Source organism: Empidonax traillii, unplaced genomic scaffold (assembly GCF_003031625.1).
Source record: "Empidonax traillii isolate 1590-97213 ecotype Southwest subspecies unplaced genomic scaffold, ASM303162v1 scaffold2:size4533513, whole genome shotgun sequence".
In the NCBI taxonomy this organism is placed as follows: domain Eukaryota; kingdom Metazoa; phylum Chordata; class Aves; order Passeriformes; family Tyrannidae; genus Empidonax; species Empidonax traillii.
The window spans coordinates 2474468-2492729 of NW_020955195.1; the positions used below are offsets into that span (position 1 = coordinate 2474468).

At 46.9% G+C, this 18262-nt stretch overlaps 1 protein-coding gene across 2 annotated transcripts in view; it reads left to right on the forward strand.

Annotated features, from left to right (window-relative positions):
• Positions 1–1371: 1371 nt before the first annotated feature.
• Positions 1372–18262, forward strand: part of PSD3 (pleckstrin and Sec7 domain containing 3) — a 108629-nt gene continuing 91738 nt past the window's right edge. Inside the window, exons 1-2 of one of the 2 annotated variants that reach the window (XM_027895587.1) lie at positions 1372–1421; positions 17427–17535. In XM_027895587.1, the coding sequence (XP_027751388.1) occupies positions 1386–1421; positions 17427–17535 (145 nt within the window). In that variant the 5' untranslated portion in view covers positions 1372–1385. Of the gene's footprint in view, positions 1422–5089; positions 5163–17426; positions 17536–18262 lie in introns of those variants that run through there. The other variant, XM_027895669.1, reaches the window with a different exon arrangement.

Sequence of the window (18262 nt, forward strand, 5' to 3'; positions counted from 1 at the left end):
GACCCCACAGCCCTTTGCTGAAGAGAAGGCCAAAGACAGAGGTTCGCTGGACATGGGGAAGAGCAAGGGTTAAGAGAGGAGGCAACAGCAAAGACCGAGGAGGTAGCCAAGAACCTGCCAAAGTAGGGATATTCAGCAGGATTTTCTGTGACTTGGGCTGATAAGGTGACTTCTAAAGACTGCCAGGGGAAGTTTAGGTTGGATATTAGGAAGAAATTTTTTACAGAGAAGAGTGAGCAGACATCGGAATGGGCTGCCCAGAGAGGTGGTGGATTCACCATCTCATTTAAGATGAGACTGGATGTGGCATCAGTGCCATGGTCTGGTAATCATGGCAGGGTTGGATCAAGGGTTGGACTTGATGATCTCAGAGGTCTTTTCCAACCCAGTTGATTCTATGATTCATCCAGCAGGGGAGGTACCTGTGCTGTGAAGTTCTTGGTTTTGGAGATAATTATCAGATTGGAGATCCCCAAAGTCTGATGGGTGGAATAACAAGTGTTTTATGTTCCCCATCAGAGGCTCTAATTTTGGCCAGTTACAGGGCTCCACAGACAGGGAGTATTTGTCATTTCCTCTCCTCCCAAGGAACATGTCAGATAGAGGAGAGAGTGAAGAGAAGTCTCTGGACACAAGAAATGGAGAGTCTGAAAAAACAGTTTCCTGGAAGTCCTGGGCATAGCAAGACTCTAGAGAATTGTCACTGGGGGAAGGAGCCGCACAAGAGTCAGTTAACCCATAAAAGGGAAGTTTCCAGGAGCTTTGGGTATGAGGCCAAACCAACCTGGCAGCCTGCAAGGAAAAAGCCAAGTGAAGAATGATGATACTGGCATGGCTTGCAGCATACCCCTCCTCACAGCAAAGCTACCTGGCTAGCCAGTGTGTTCACTAACCCATTCCGTGTGGCTGTCACCCTGGGCTTTAATATGACTTGTACCTGACTCTTTTTGAGAAATAATAGGAAGGTTACCGTCTTTACACATGCCCAGTTTTTCTTAGTCTGCACCTGACCTCCAAAGTTTGCTGTGTCCTTTGTGCTGTTGCAGCTACTTTTACACCCTTAGTTTAAAAAAAAAAAAAAAATGGTTGTGATGGTGACTCTGTTTTCCTGAGTAAAATCAGAAAAAAAAAAAAAAAAGTTTTCCCAGCTGTGTCCAGAAAAACTTTGTCCAGAAAAGCCAGACATACAGAGGAAAATCCAATAAATGATTAACTCAGTCTTTCCATCTGTAGATAGGTTAGGGTTTTTCAACTTTTTGTTTGTTTGTTTTTGTTTGTTTTTGTTTTGTTTTGTTTTCTGTTTTTTTTTGTGGTGTGTTGTTTTTTGTTTTGGTTTTTGTTTTTTGTTTGTTTGTTTTTTTTAATTGCTAGTCTTTTTCTCCCTCATGACAAAAGATTTGAATGTCCTGAGAAATTTTCTGGTAAATACCTGGGTGATGGCTTACTTGTGGTTTTCTGCCTTTTGAAAAAGGAAAAATGATTTGGAAGTCAGTTGCCCGTACTCCTTCCCCATGAGAGGAGAATAATGAGCATGGCAGCACCTTTATAGGCAAAAAATTAGAGTTTATGCATTAGTTGCCCTTTACAGAGCACTGATTTTGAAACACTATTTTTTTCTTTTACTTTTTTTTTTTTTTTTTTTTTTTTGGTGTTTGTTTGTTTGTTTTGGTTTGGTTTGTTTCATTGGGGGATGAGGTGGTGATGTAAGGTGTTTTCAGCTGTAAATTTTTGACCCAGAGAATTAATGTTTGTCTCAGGAAGTGGTGAGAAGAGATGGTGGAGCCATCTGCCTGGAACAGGCACTGACACACAGCAACGCTCAGTCCATGCACACACCTCGGTGCTGCCCTGACACTGTTTCCATTTTGCCATCCCCTGCCACACCAAGCCACAGCCGGGTTTACCTGCCCAGTGTTGGGCTCCCTGCTCTGCTCACTGCCCATGGCTGTGGGATTTGCAGTGGCTGCACCAGGCTGGACGCTCCTGCTGGGTTGACTGTTTGCCATTTTCAAAGAGCCTGACTGCCTGTGCGGTTTTTTCTTTTTTTTTTTCCTTCTTGAATTCTATTTGAGTTGTGTCAAAATACACTCTGTACGCTCGAATCTAAATTCTTAAAAATACTTAAGAGTTCTCCATAGCTGTGACACAGAGCTCATAACTATGAGGTGCCAGTTTTTGTGTCAGCTTTTGATGACATTTCTTTTATTTTTTGATATAACTTCCTGGACACTTATATCAAGCCTTTGGACAAAAACTCCCACAGATTTCCCTCATGAATTCACTAAACCCATCCCATTTCTTTGCTGACTGCCCATTCACAGAAATGTTTTATGATTTAATTTGTGCAGAACATAATGACCAGTGATGTAAGAAACTCCGCCTTCCCCTGTGCAAATTTCAGGAGTCCAGAACCCTCCTTTGTAGTGAAGCAGACTAACAGCCTGTGTAGCAGAGGCTTGCAGGATCATCCTGCCCCAGGCTGGCAAATGCTCTTCTCTCCCAGTCCTTCAGCACAGAGCATATTCCTGGCAGCCTAAACCTCTGGGTGGCTCAGGCCAGATGCCTGCATCAGAGAGAAATTCTTCTCAACACAAAGAGGGGAGACGAACCCAAACTGGGGTGCATCTGCCACCCAGGTGCCCAGGGCAGGGTGATGTGCAGCTGCTTTGGAAGGGGCAGCACCAGCCACCGCCCTCCCCCTCCCAGCCTCAAACCCTGCTTTTGCTTCCAGCTGCCTCCTGGCCTGCATGACCTCAGCCCTCTCGGGGCAGAGGGAGGCAGAGTGCATCAGCTCCTCAGAGCCCCAGGCGCGGGGTGGTTTCTTCTTCCACTGCATTAGCCAGCTCAGATGTGGCACAGATGGAGAATCTGCAGCCTGTGCCCCTGCACCGGCTTCTGGGGCCTCAGAGGCCCCTGACAGATGGGACAAAACCCTGGCGGGGCCAAAACATGCTTGACATCACAACTGTGGCTGGAGGAGAGGGGTGAAGCCCTTCAGCACATCAACCTGCCCTGCCGGGGCACAGTGGTCCACGGCACAATTCAGCCACAGATGATGAGCACGGAGCTGCATCACGGGGATGTGCTGCTCCCGTGGGTTTTGGGTTCTGTGCTGACACACAGGGCAGGGGCCGATGGGGTGGCGTCTGTGGGTTTGAACAGAGACCTCTTCAGGACCTCTGCCAGCTCTTTCAGGGGATGGAAAGCCAGGTTTTCATTCCCCTGTTCCCAGAGGACAGAAATGACTGGATTGGAGGACTGCTGAGCAGGGCAGGGGGCGGATACTGTGCTGCTCCTGTGGTGGGTGGGTAGACATAGCTTGTGCTGGGGTGCAGGTGGGGGGCTTAGGGTGCAGAGAGGGGGAGTTGTAGGGAAAGAGTAGGATGCCTTCTGAAATACAGGGTACACCAGGTCTGAGGCACCCATTCAACAGAGGCAGCACAGTCTCCCTACAGGGTGGCGTGGGTGGAAAGCAGGAGCTCTATTGTTTGGGGAAGTGTGGAGCTGGAAGTGGTGAAAAAGAGTGGGTTCAAGTTAGGAGAAGCAGTGTGAACTCTGCCTGCCGCAGCCCTACTGGGAGGAGCCTGGGGATTGCCGCTGGATGGAGCCTCCAGATGAGTTGGAAGGGCCTGGACATGGTGCTGCTACCCCTGTCTTACTGCTGAGCAGGTAAAGCTTCGGGCCAGGCTTCATGCAGTATACCTGGACTTACTTTTATCCTGCCAGAAATGGAGTTTTTAAAATTTTTTTTCGTAGTGCTGTAGAATGGAAAGGCTGAGATCGCCCAGTACTGACAGGGAGGATGCTTGAGGTCAACAGGGAACAAGGCAGGACAACACTCTCTCCTTGGCCACAGAGATGCTGCTCTTCCCTGGGTGTGGTACACTTAAGTCAATGACTTCATGGTGATGCACTCCTACCACTAGTACTGTCCAAAGCCTTTCAGAACAGCAAAGCATCAGAAAGCAACCTTGTCTACCACCTAACATGCAGCTTTATTTATTTATTTATTTTTTTTTTCAGTGCTGGGGATGAAACAAACATAGTGTTCAGTGAGTCCTGGTCCTAAGAGTTTGCTCCAGAAAGCCTATCCTTAATTTAGATGGGTTAAAACCAAAAAGTTTTCAGCTGCTTCTGAACAAAACACAAATAGGCTGAACCCACAGAAACTGACACCCCTCTTTATCCAGTCTGCCAGCTACTTGTGCAGCTCACTCCTCTAACTGGGGCCATGAGATTTTGGGGTGTTCTCTAATGCGCAGCTTCTGATGGGGAAACCCCACTTTTATTTAAAAGAGCAGCTCGCAGAGCTCCTGGTTAGAGAAATTCTAACGATGTGGCTGCTAGCTCAGAAACCTGACCGCGCAAGAGAACCTCCACCAAGCTGTGAAAAAAGCGAAAAATCGGTTTCGAGTGTTCAGATGGGGTTGCTCCGGAGACATCTGCGCTGTTCTGGTTTTTGAAGTCGGACTGCGAGGGAAAGCCCCGCGGCTGGAAAAGGCTTCCGCTTTTATTTTTATTTATTTTTTCTTTTCTTTTCTTTTTTTTTTTTTTTTTAAATTTTTTTTTCTTTTCCCCCCAGCAACTGCGAGCCGCACCGAGGGGATTTAGGAGCAGAGTACGGCATGTCCCGGCCCCCGCGGGCTTTGGACGCGTTCCTCCCCAGCGCCGTGTCGCTGCGGGCACGCGGTCTGGAGGGGGTTGTGCTTTTCGCTGTATTTGCTTCGCTAATCCTAAAATAATTCCCTTTTTTTTCTCTCTTTTTTTTTCTTTTTTTTTTTCTTTTTTTTTTTTTTTTTCTAATCTTTCCGAGGAGCACGTAGTGCGCCTCCCCTCTCCCCTCCCCTCCATCGCACCCACCCCCGCCCCCGTCTCTCCCCTTCCCTCCCCTGCCCGGCGCCCGCCCCGCCCCGCCGGGCCCGGCCCGGCCCCGCCGCTCCGCGCCCCCCGCGCCGGGCCCGCCGCGCTGCCCGGCTCCGCCGCCGGCGCTGGGGCCGGCAGGGCGCCACGGCCCGGCCCGGCCCGGCACGGCACAGCCCGGCACGGCACAGCCCCCATCGCCCCGGCTCGGCTCGGCTCGGCTCGGCACGGCGCGGCCCGGCGGGGAGGACGGTGCGATCCGCCGCGGCCGGCGATGGGAGATGGAGGGAGCCGGCGGTGCGGTAAGGGGCGGCGTGTGCCCGTGGGGCTGCGGGGGTTGCGCTCAGCCGGCAGCACTTTTTTTCCATCTACTTTTACCTTTCTTCTTTTTTCTTTCTTTTTTTTTTTCCTTCTTTTTCTTTTTTTTTCCTTTTCCTTTTCTCTTTTTCTTTCCCTCTTCTTTTTTCCCCCTTTTCTTTTTTCCCCTTTTCTTTTTTCCTTCTCTTTTTTCCTTCCTTTTTTCTGTTCTTTTTCTTTACCTTTTCTTTTTTCTTTCCCTTTTCTTTTTCTTTCCCTTTCCTTTCTTCTTTTTTTTTTTATTTCCCCCTCCCTTATTTCCACTTCCTTTCTGTTATCCTTTTTCTCTTCCCCCTTTCCTTCTTCTCCTTTTTCCTTTTATTGTTTACCTTTTTCCCTTTTCTTTTTCCTCTTTCCTTTATTTCCCCCCCTTCCCCCCCTGTATGCTTTTCGCAGTTCCCCAAGGGACAAAGCTCAGGCCCCGCTTCCCTGCTCATTACTGCGAGGTCCCGAGAGACACCAGCTGCACCAGGGAAGCTGCTCTGAGACTCGCATCCCAGGGCCGGGACCCCCAGCCTGCATCCTGGGCGGTTGGTTTTGCTTGTTTCTCCAAGTAACTTGCCTGTGTAACACATTAGCACCGTTGCTGTACTGACAAGCTCTCTTAATCTCACCAAATTCTTGAATTAGATGAGATGTTGAGAAAAACGCCAGCCTTTGGCTGAGTAGCAGCACTGCTCTTTAAGGGCAAGAGTGGGGTTGAGATGAGTTTACCAAAGGTGTAAAATTTCAGAACATGAGGCGTACACAGGGATGCTCCTGTGCAGTTGAGGTGTTACCTTCATCCTTGCTACAAGGGACCGGAGCTACGCTTCTCAAAGGAAGCATAAACAGTGAGTTGTAATGAGCTTGAACTTCACACAAACCCACTAAAGTTGCTGACTCCCATATGGATGAGTATTTCCGTGCCATAAACAGCAATTACCTGGCTCCCACAGGGTCCAGTTGTCAGGCAGAGCCCCATCTATATGTTATTGAAGTGTTTTGCGTGTGTAATAGGCAACTGCTAGTAGTACTGCTTTTGCAGCTTCAGTCACACTTTAATTCCGTCTGTGCATAGGGCCATTAAAACAGAGAGAAAGTCAAATGCTGTATTTCTAATGAAACTGGTGGTTGCACACCCAGTGTTTGAAGCAATTGTAATAGGCTGCTGAGAGTCATCCAAGCCTTTCTGGTTTAGCTAGTAGAAGGAAACCTCTTCCACTCCAAATGCTTTTTCATCAGTCATATCCTTAGTTGATGTGTTTCAGCAGATGTTTCCAGTTTAATGCACTCTGTGACTCTGTCCTAGCTCTGTTGATTTACACACTGAGAGTTGGTTTTGGGGCGTTCTTTTTATGGGAGAGAGGTGAGATTAACAATGTAGGAGACCCTGTGCAAATGTTTCCATTCCTTGGTTCATTGCAGAGTGAAAGAACATCCTTTGTGGTAGTGGTGATGTTAAAAACAATTCCAAGAAACTTACATCCTGCTGTCTTCAAAACTTGAAACAATAAAAAAATTAGGACTTCTTGATCCGTGCAGAAAATTCTTGCACAACTGACCAGTGTGAAGTGGTCCTCTACTGCTGTTGGTGCTTGAGCAGATTATTTGATTTACTATTTGATTTACTATTTCCATTTCTATGCCATCAAATTGAGAAGGCAAAGAGCAGTGAGGATGCTAATGAAGATGCTAGTGGTTTTCTTTTTTCAGCAAGACTTTCTTTGCTGGTGTCAAGTTGCATAGCTGAAAGACACAGATGTTGTTCAGAGCATTTCTCCTCCACCCCAGAATGGTCCCTTCTGTTCTTGCCCGTCACACCTGGAAAGTTTGGCAATTGGTTTTTTGCACCTTTGATGTAAGAGATGGTTCGGGATTTGATTCCCGTGGGCTGAAGAGGCAGGCTCGCTGTGGGAGTACCATGGACTAGTGCCATGGTGCATCTCTGCAGGCAGTTGTCTCCACGGGTGTGTTCTGAGCCAAGTGCTGGGAGCTCCAGCACTGGGGCAGCACAAGTCACGCACCACACAAGGCCAGTGGTGCAATGGAGGGATGTTTTGGCCATGGCTGATAAAACTGTCCTTGCACATGCAGGAGAGCTGATTGCTTGGAACAATCCCTGCTCCCTGGAGAGGGGGGCCGGTGCGATTTTTTTTGAGGCGTTGCAAGCGTTTCTTTTTTGGAGAGTCCCTGTTTGCTAGCAAGGGTCTTCAGAGAGAGCAAGAGGCTAGGGTACTGCTGGTTGCTGATTTAAAGATAATTTAGAGGTAATTTAGGCTGAGTGAAAGGAGCCCAAGGAAGGGAGGAAGCGGTAGTGTCTGCAGAGTAAGGTCAGGTGGGTTGCAGGGTACCAGAGAGCCATCTGCCAAGCTGCTGTGCTCCAGCTGGGGATGGACAAACCTGTGAACTGCTGCCAAAACTTGAAGATGGGGGCAGTCAGCCACCAGCCAGAGTGTCTTGCTCCAGGTCGGCTCTGCGTTCCAAGTGCTGAGGATCCCCAGGGTGCAGCAGCCGCTAAAGTTTGTTTGGTGCGAGTACTGTGGGCTTAGCCAGGAAAGGTGGGAACAATGTCCCTGGGCTCAGCAGGGATATGTGCTACCCAGTGTCCTTGAAGGGACATTTCTTCACCAGTGGTTCCTGATGTAAAGCTGGCTTGGAGTGGAGCAGAGATTTCACCATCTGGCTATCCCACCCAGACCCACTCTGTGACCTGGGGGTTCCTTGTATCCTAGTGGGTTGTAAAATTGTATGTGGGTCCTTCCCTTTGGAAATTTGTTAAAAGGGCTATGTGTGATAGGGAACTTCTCTGGATAGCTGCCCTAAAGAGAAGAGGGTCTGCAGATGAACAAATTTAGGTCTTGTGCAATTTTTGTCTTAAAATTCTGAATATCTTTCTAAAATGCATTCCTCCCCTCCGACACGCGTGGTAAGAGACATTGTTTCCAGTCCTTTTGGGGGTAGAAATTGTATGCTTCTGTCAGGTGAAAAAGCTGTTTGAGGCCAGCTCATAGTGTGTGCCTGACACTTTCATTCTGGACATAAGCGTCCTGTTCCTCTCAGGAATGGCACTGTTTGAAGAATCCTTCTGCAGTACACTTCCAGATGCTTTCTCTGAGTGCAGATCCGAGTTGTTTCTTGCAGTTGTACCAGCTCCTGTCCGAGACCACAGACTCCTGGGATGCTAATGCATCCAAACATTTATTGTGTACATTACGGAGATGAGCAAGGCAGGTTGTGGATGATGCTTAAAAGTAGGGTGGGGTTAGAGGTAGCCCTCTGGGTGAGGGCTAGATTGCTAACAGGGTTGAATCAGGAGTCAGAGGAGCTCGGGTATTATCTATCCCTTGAAGCTTGAGTTGCTCCTGAATTGACTGTACTTCCAGGATGCTGTAAGCTAAAAAACCTGTTTGGGCACTGGATCAGGCTGTCCATCAGGGACCCAGCTGTCCATCAGAGCATGAGCGCTGCCTTTCCCCTCCACTGAGCGCCTCAGCCACCAGCGCTGGCTGTGGGAAGTGCACGGCGTTTGCTGTGCCTCCCTTCCTAACTGTACAAAAAGATTTTCTGTGCCATGACTACTGGGCTAAGCTGATGGAAACCAGGCTGGAGCTGGCTTTTCAGGATGGCCTGCCAGGGTGGAAGCATGCTGGTCGCTGTCACACTTGCTGAGGATGCCACGCTGCAGCTTTTTGCCTGTCACCGGGTAAAAGGACTGCCTTGCACAGGGCTAGGAGTTGGACTTGATGATCATGATGCATCCCTTCCATACTCGGCATATTCTATGCTTATCTGATCCTGTGACTGAAAAGAGGGCATCGTCTTGAGAGTGTGATGCAGTAGTTTGGGAGCAGGAAGAAAACCACTTCAATGGCACACATAACATAGCGCACGCCTCCCTTTTTTTTGCAGAAACGATGGATGGGGCTTGCTTTCTCTCCATGGCATGAAATGGCACACTGGAAGAGGTGGCCTACCTCCAAAATATATTCATTATTTCTTTACAGCAGTTTTCAAATAGGAAGTGTCACTTGAGTCGTAACTGCATCTCCCAGGTGGAACGAATGCCAAGTGCAACGGCAAGATTCACTTAAGCCTGGGATGTGGCTGCATGTCAGTGCTAACAGAAGAACACTTACCAGGGAAAGCCCTTTTCTCAAAAGAAAACAATTTCTAGTACCAGCAAGCTCTGGTTGTCATCAGCTGTCTTGTCTGTGGACTTGCTGTGACTTAATGAGTGGGACACCAGTGCCAGCTGGCCTGTGTTGTGCTGCTTGTGGGGGATGCATCATCTTTGATGTCTTCTGCCTTCCTGCCATGGCTGAAACTGCCTGTTGGCTCCTGGCTGTTCACAGGGCCATGGCTGTCTGAGGATGCTGCAATCCTTAACACGCACTTCCTTAGCAAGCAAACAGACTTGCAACTTCGTCTTTTCAGGCCCCCAGTGCTTGCACTTCAGGAGAAATGTTGTTGATGTCACTTCTAGCTTCTGTCTCAGCTGTGCCAGAGAGAAGATGGCTCAGATCAAACTTCAGCCCAATCTCTGACCAGAAAAACTGCTGAATCTGAGTTAAGTCTGAGAAAGAATAGTTTAGGTGAAAGCTGTAAAATTAATTTAAATACATGATATGAAATAATCGTGCAGAATCAATGAGGTATGTCTTAAGTTAGAGGGAGATATATATTAGTTTGGTTTATTTTTTTGTTTGTTTCTCTTTTTTGACCATTTATTGTAATTGAGTATTTTAATCACTTTGGGACACTACCTTAAACCATGCTTGTAATATTGATTTGAAAAATGAAGATGAGCTTGCCCAGTACCTTCTCCTTTACTTCCATCCATAAAAGCAGTGTATATATATATATATATATATATAATATATATATATATATATATATATATATATATATCTATATCTGGACACGGAGAATGTACAGCACATGGGAAAGGATGTGGTCTGCAAATTTTCAAGGGACAGCAGATGTTGGCATGTGTTTTGGAAAGAATTTAGTTGCTTAAAGATACAGAAGTAGCTTCTGGTAGGCTCGTGAGGCATTTAGGCATATCCAAATATTAGCTTCCATGGAGTAGAAATCCATGTGGAGCAGACCTGTAGCCTGTCTGAACACTGTTCTGCCATCTGAGATGCCTAAAGATGATGGAAGCACACTACCTGCTGCAGAGAAGCAGTCTGTCAGTTTGCTAAATATACTTGGAACAGATTGAACAAAACCAGAAAATGCAATATGTCTACTAAAAGCACCACTTAATTCTCTGAGTAAAAGATGCTGTCTTTGCACGCTTTTTCTTAAATCACACCCCCACCCCAATGCTCCTTGGCATAACTCAGGAAAAATACTTGCACTGTAGATTTGTTAAAAGTTTGGGGTGTCTTTAATTTTTATGTTTTATATCCAAGAACATGGTTGTTCATGCAGTGAGCTAAAGCCTACCTCTCAATGGACTTGCCTTGATTCTTGCACATACCTTAGAAATGATGCACAGACATCCAGAGGTCCATACAGCATACATCAAAAAAAAAAATCACTGACTTGGCAAATACAAAATGTTGAGTGACCTTTAATAGTAAAGTGTAATCATAGAGACTTTGAATTAATATGCCGTTCACATTCATGCAGTTACAGCTCAGACAGCATCAGCCTTTGCATAATAAAAAGCATTTAATTCTGTATAACAGCTGAGTGCTTCCTAACAGCTTCAACTAAACAACAAAACAAACATTTTCTTTAAGGGGGCAAAAACTCAAATGCAAGTGTACAACAAGGCAACCAGACTGGAAACAAATTTTACCTGCAACTGCTTGATAGTGCTGCTAAGTTGCTAAGTACTTTTTTTTTCTTTTTTTTTTTTTTGGTCACTCCTCCCGTGCTTTTTTCTAAGCAGCAACTCTTTTGATTTATTCTTGAATTGAGCCTCTTTAGACACACTGAACTTTTGTGAAGCCTGCCTTTGAGCGGGGAGAGCAGCTCTGATAGCATCTGCACCCTTTCAGTTTTGCTCTCTCCAGCCTAATTGCTTACTGGGAGCCTGCTCCTGGTAAACACATCCCGAGGTCACTTTAGCCCAGGAGAATGTGTGTGGCTGTAGGATGCCTAGGAAGTGCTTAGCTTGGAAATTCACGAGGAGGATGCGATTTCTCCGTATTGTTGTGGATTTGTGTCACTTGAGCTTGTTCACCCTCCTTGTTAGGTCCCTCAGTATTTTATTTCCTGTGGCACTGCTTTGCAAGGAGGTTGGTGGTTTTGACTACAGACTTTATGAGGAACCATCTCCTGTTTGGTGTGATGCTGACTCCTAATACCTCCTTTTGTTGTACTCTGGCTGTTGCATTTAAAAAGGGTGGTGAATCACCGATTGCTCCTTGTCTTTTTCAGGCCCCTTATGATTGCAGACACCTCTGCCACATGTCTCTCAGCTGCCTCCTTCCTGTAGCTGAAAGGTCTTAGAAGAGTTTGCTATCCCTCGCTAGAATCCAAACTTCTCCGCTGGACCACAGCTGTAGGCAGTGATCTCACACAAGCCCTTTCTTTCCTCCCCCAACTTCTGGCGCTATACACATCTCCCTGCAACTTCTGATAGTTAGGAATTAGTTTAAAACCCAGGCTGAGATCTCTTCCAAAACTTTGCCTAGCATTAGATTTTGGCAGCTCCAGCTGAGGTTTAGCCATGCAAAAATCCTGTTCTTTCGAATCCTAATCTATTTTGCTAAATGCTTCAATTCCAGAACTGCAAACATGTTTAGTAGTGTGGGGAGGTGTGAGGAAAACACAAATGTGGTGCATGAGGTCACATGGAATTAAAAACTACAAACCTCAGCAAGCACTCCTTTTTTTGTGAAGTCCCACAGAAAAAGCACCCACAGTCTTTCTGTGCTGTTGGGTTTCAAAACCAGCCAGCAAGTTTATTATAAATGCCAGCTTTCTGAATTTCATCCCGTTACTTAGGAAAGTGATTCAAGACAAGCTTAACAGAAATAGTTTTTTCAGAGCAATTACTATGACCTGTCAAAAGCAGTGAGGCTTGCTATGCAGTGATGCACAGGAATGGCAATGGTGCCTGAAAAAAGGCTTGGCCACTGTTGGGGGGGTTGTCCCTGTGTGACAGCAGAGGCAGACCTCTCTATGCGTGATTCCATAAAAACTTGACCCTGGCACTGCAGCTTGAGTTACAGGGTACTTTTGCTCTGCTGGGAACTTGAAGCCCTCTGTCCATAATTCCTGCCTTTTTTTTTTTTTTTTTTTTTTTTTTAAACTAGCTCCCTTACCAGTTACTGTATTTCTGTCAATCTCTGGGGAAACCTCGGGGTGCAGAAGACAAGATGAAGGTACAGGTTTACACCCCTCCAGAGAGGATAAACTCACTGTATTGAGGTTTAGGACAGGCTGACAAGAGGCATTTGGTTTTTTTGCCACTAGGGATGTTGGTGAAGCAGTGAGAGTGGAACAAGCACAGCCTGGGATTAGAAACGGTCCGGGTGTGGCTGTGAAGTTCTCCAAATTCGACTGTGCTTTACAGGCATCCCAGAAGGCTTTTTTCTGCTTCCTTGAGTAGTGCCAGCAGCTCTGTTGCAGCCACTGCAGCATCCCCCCAGTAGCCTCGATGAAACCCCCGGGAAGCACTGTGCTGGCAGGGCGGGGGCTGTTGCCTGCTGGCAGGGAGCTAACATCCAGCAGTGGTGTGGCCAAGGGGCAAGGCACTCAGCTCTGGAGAAAGGAGCTGTGCACGTGCAAAAGTGAGTAAAACTGGGGCTCCCCTGAGGCTTCTTCATGCTATGGCTTAGCTGTGGAGACCCACACCCTAACTGGCCAGTCCCCCCACATTTTCCAGTAAACCTAGAAGAATTCGAGTGATGTTTCTTTCTGGGACAGAGTGGCTGGGTTTTATTAAGCAAGCTTGCAGGGGTTCCCCTGAGGATGCTTTGACCTCTCTGTCCCAGCTAACAGCCCTCTGTGAAAGGTTGTTGGACCACTTCCTACTGATGTTTCCCTTAAGCAGGAGTGCACTCCTGCTGTCCAGAATTTTGGCTAGCTCTCCCTCCCTGAAGACTTGGAGCACCCATCCCATCCTGCTGTTTCTCAAGCATGGGTCGCCTGCAAGAATTCAGTTTATTTTGACAGCATCTGTCCTCGGAGGGAGTCTGAGAAACTCCAAACCGACATCTGCCGTTTAATTATCTGCTCCTTTGAATAACTCCTCCTTATTAGACTTTTTCTGAAGAAGACATCTGACCCTAAGTGTGAATACTTCAGGAGGCATGGGTTCAAACTGGCTCCTTGTGCTCAGACTGACCTGTTCCTTGTCACAGCAGCCATGGACAATGTCATCCACTGAGATGGAGCCTAGCTCTCCTCTCTCAAGCTCAGCTGCAAATGATGGTGAAAGAATAAGACTTTGATGCTCTTCAATTAATGCTCTCTCTGACATGTAGGTATGAAAATAATAAAAAAAAAAAAGGCTCCAAGAAGAAAACAGTCTGTCCCAAAAAAGGCCCCAACCAGAATCCAGTGAAAGGCCCCAGTGAAATTGAAAAGAGGATGCTTTGATGCTTTTCTTCCCTGGAGAAAAGGAGAAGCATTTTCTTCCGGCTTTCATGACTCGCTATGCTTATCTAAAAACCACTGGGATTTCTGGGAGGGCATTTTGAAGGGAGCTCATGGCTGAAGCTGAAATGAGAGAGAAACTGTGCTTCAGGAGAGGCAGCAGCTCTTGTCAGGGGCCTGCCTAAAGGCAGCTCTCAGGGCTGAACTGTGGGAAGAGTGTCTCCTTGCAGATGTTGCCCCGCTGCTCCCGTTCGCACATCCAGACAGCAGAGCGGAGCAGAGGCAGCTGGGCTGACATATCTGTCCTTGGCAGCTCCCGCTGGAGAAGCAGGAACCCTGTGGTCTTTAGCATCCTGCTGCTGTTCAGGTCAGTGCTGAGACACGGACTCAGCAACTTCCCTTCTCGTGCTAGCCTGAAGCCACCATGAGCGCCGTATCCTGGGCAATCTCTGCTCCCTAAGCAGGGAACAAAAAGCCAGCAAGGTGGGACACCTGCAATGACCCATGCCAGTGCCTTCTGCAAGGTCAACAGAAACTGGTCCTGTGTGTTGGCAGGAGGTCTGAGGGGTGAGGGCTGCCGAGCCCAAACCAATGAAGCCTCATAAATGTTGTCCAAAATTCATTGAGAGGCAAATGCAGCTGCCCCAACTCCCGACCAAGATCTGTGACGGAGAGAAGACGACTTGATCAAACATGTTCAAACAGGCAGAAAGCACTCAGCAGGAGTGATGCATAAATGGGCAGGATCTTGATGCCTCTCTGCCCAGAGCGTAATCAGACTGAAAAATAGTGGGTATGTGTCTCATGAGGAATGTATGTACAGCTGGGCTGATTTAAGGGGATTGATGCTCTGAGTGTCGCCCTCCCCAGCAGTGACAAAGACCAGATACGTCAAAGGTGGTGGTTAAAGCCCTCTGAGGGAAGCAATTATGAAATGAGATGACCTGGATGCAGATTTCTTTGCCCTTGAGCTGAGAGAGAGAAGGCTTAAGCAGGAGTTTTATATCCCTTTCAATCTTGCTTGTATTTAATCTTTGCTAATGCAGTTTGGAAAGCACCATGAATGTTTGTCCAGGCCTTTTCTGGGATCCTGATTTCAGGGCATGCTCATCTCTGCAAGGCTTGGGTGAGTGGTGGATTGAAGGAAGAAAAGGAGAGCACACTCTCTTGATTTGAACACTGGTAAATCAATGGTCCTAAACTCGAGCTCTGAACTCATAGAGTCTTCATTCTCTCCCTCTCTTGCTTTCTTTTTTTTTTTAATATTTCTTCTTTGGATGAAATATGACAAACTTATCCTTAAGCCTGAATCTGGAGTTTCTTTAGACAGTTCCTTTTAGTGCTCTGACAGCCTAAATAGATGTTAAGTTCAGCTGTTCCTGTGCATAAGCCAGTGTCTGTAATTCTCATCAGTGGTGCTGAGCACTTCTGAAAATCAAGTTATCCCTTTCAGATTCCAAGACAAGGGTCTTGCAGCCTCTCTTTGTGCACCTAATTCTGATAAATGCTGCCCTGTAGAATGAAACCCCGTTGATCTAACAGTTTATTTCTGCCTGTTATTGGGCAGTGCAGAGGGGGCTGTGAACCAGACTCTTCTCCATTGCTTTACGATGAGGTACAGGCAAACACAGACCCTTGGAACATGTGTTTGCTGGCAGGGATGCTCACTGCAGCAGATGTCTGTGAAGTCTCAAAGAGCAAGGCTGATGTATGGAAATACTGTGTCCCAGAGGTGTATAGATCAGAAATTCCTGACTGCTCAGGAACTGGACTCTTCTGTTCATTTTATTTTCCATTTCATTCATCCGTGACTGGGATTTGGCTTTTAGCTGTCCCATCCCTTCACATCCATATCTGCGTAGGCTGAATTTTTGTCTGGCTCTGTAAGCTACTCCTGTCCAAGCTGTTGCAGACAAGAGCCTTCTCCTGTGTGAGCTCTGGGTCCAGCTATTCCTTTTCTAGCCCTTCCTGCCTCCCTTCCAGTGAATAAATGCAGCCCTGTAAAAGCAGGAGAGACATGGAGGCTTTTTCCAAGCTCATTTTGTCTTGCTCGTGGAAGTCATCTTTGTGCTAGAAAACTCTTCATCTGTTTCGTCAGTTTTCCCGAAGGATTTGGTAGCCTGGTGTTAGCACATCCATCCAAGTACTCAGGGCTTTAGTGATCAGTAGTTGGACCAGTGAATGGTGAATAAATCTGTCCAAGACCCCTGTGTAAGATCTGCTGCCTACTTAGGACGGAGTGGTGGTAGAGTAAATCCTGCAGAACTGGTGCAGTGCAGAAAGGTAGGAGCAGAAATGGGGTAAAAGGCCAGGAAAACCTGGAGTAAAACCATTCTAGGACATGAGACAAGGTAGCTATTTGTCAATAATAAAATGTAATTATTGGAGAGGTGGAGGAAATGTATGGATTCCATCCACTGCTGATTAAAGAGCCTTGACCTGTGAATTACGTGCCCCCTGTACTTTGAATTTATGTTCGTAGATGACGCTTATCCTAAGGTATTTGACAGAAATGCATAAAAGTTATTGTTGTCCTGGGGGGCAGAATGTTCCATTTGACTTTTTTTTTTTTAAGAATATTTTTGTAAGCTAAGGTCTTCAATATGAATCATGCAATGACTTGCTATGCTGCAACAACTGACTGCCTCAAACGTAGAGCATGAACATAAAGTTTACTTAAGAATTTGTGGAGTTAATGATTTATTTCATCTGTCACTTCAAACAGAAGAATTACAGGCTTCATCTTGCCCAGCTGGGAAGACACTTAATGCCGACTGCAGATAGTTTTTGCACTACAGTTTATTGCTGATGTGTGCTTTACCTTGGGGATTTGATTTGTCCCCACCTGTTCAGAAAGGTATTTTGATCTTAGTCCTGCAGCCTTTATCTCCTCTGAGAAGCTGTACCTGTCCTCTGTCAAATTGCTTCTTGCAAGAGGGGAGCAGGGTGAAGGTGCTGGTGGCACCAGACCTGAGTGGGCAGGGGTTGCCCAATTCCCCTGTCCATCCCTCCCCGCCCAGGACTGGCTGGCTTCACCACTCTGTGCCTCCTCCCTGCCTCCTGGCCAGATAAGCAGGTTTGACTTGTGTGGTATTGTTATAAAAGCAGGTTGGGCTGTTGTCCTGATCTAGACAGCGGTGGTCAGACGTGGGCTGCCCAACAGGGACCCTCGTACTCGCCACTCCTTATCCTTTTCCCCATTTCTGATCATTCCTTGTTCCTTCCTCCCTTTCTCTGCCCCAGCCTCTCTTCAAAGAAACAGCCTGCCCCATTTATGGCTTTCCCATGGGTCCCAGTTTTGTGACATACATATTCAAATTTGCTATTTCTGATACTATTCCCTTGACATTTTTAACCCTAACCCGTATTACTGATACAGTTGGCCAGTGCTGCTGCCCTTGCAGTGGGTAAGCTGGCTAAAGATATAAGTGGTTGAGTGCTCTGACATCACTGCTTAATACTGAAATGCTTGGCTTCAAAGACAGAGAGGCAAGCTCTTCAAAAGCATTCTGAGTTGCTGCATGTCTGCTGTGGACGATCTCGGTGGTGACAGAGTTAAATGAATGCTTTGAAAATCCTTCCTGACGGTGCATCTGTAGGGATTTCATGTTCCTGCTGCTGTTTTTTCACTAAAAGGTAGATAAGCTTTGTTTATTTTGACTCTACAGGCAGAAGCACTTGTGTGGGATAATGATGTATCGGCTCACGCCCAGAATGTTGCCAAGGCCAAATATGAATTTTTATTTGGCTTGGAAGAAAAGAAGCCTTCAGAAATGGGTAAGTGCCATTTATTACTGTTGTATGCAAGAAAACCCCCCAGAATTCTTAAGCCCCTCAGGAAAGTTTTGCAGAAGCTTCTCCCTTAACGATCCCACGAGGGCTTGCTCGCTGTTGCTACGCTGCTCTTCGCCAGACCACAGTGCAAGTACCAGACCAAGGGATCCTGCTGGCTTGGCCTCAGAAAATGACAGTGGTTCCCTGTCTTATACACCCACATTTCTCTTTGGCTCACCGGGGCCACCTTGGTGTGACAGCAGGGGCTCCTGTGCTGGTGGAGGGAATCCCTCCGCGCCTCTGCAGCGGAGTCGCTTTCAGCCGCCAGCTCTGCAATTGCACATGCTGAAACACGGCCATCTCTGCCTGGAGGTCCTTCCAGGAATGCCCTGCTTGGTCTGCACGCTGCTTTTCCTACAGCTAGAGGTAGGTGAGATTTTAATTTAGATACTTGAGGTGGTACCTGAACTGCTCTGTCCTCTGTAGTTAGGAATTCAAGAGATCCAGGTGCAATATCTAATGTTACGCCTAAGGATTGGTCTTGTTCCTGTTCTTTTCGTGTAAATGCAGGGCAGTTTCTACCTTTTCAGAGCCCAAGCTTAGAAGAAAATAAATGTAGTTATTGTAACTATTTCTCTTGCCTCATCATAATTATCAACAATCCCTGCCCTCTTTGCAAAAGCATTTCCTCAGGCTGTTCTCTTTGTACCTTGATCCTTCCTAATTGCAA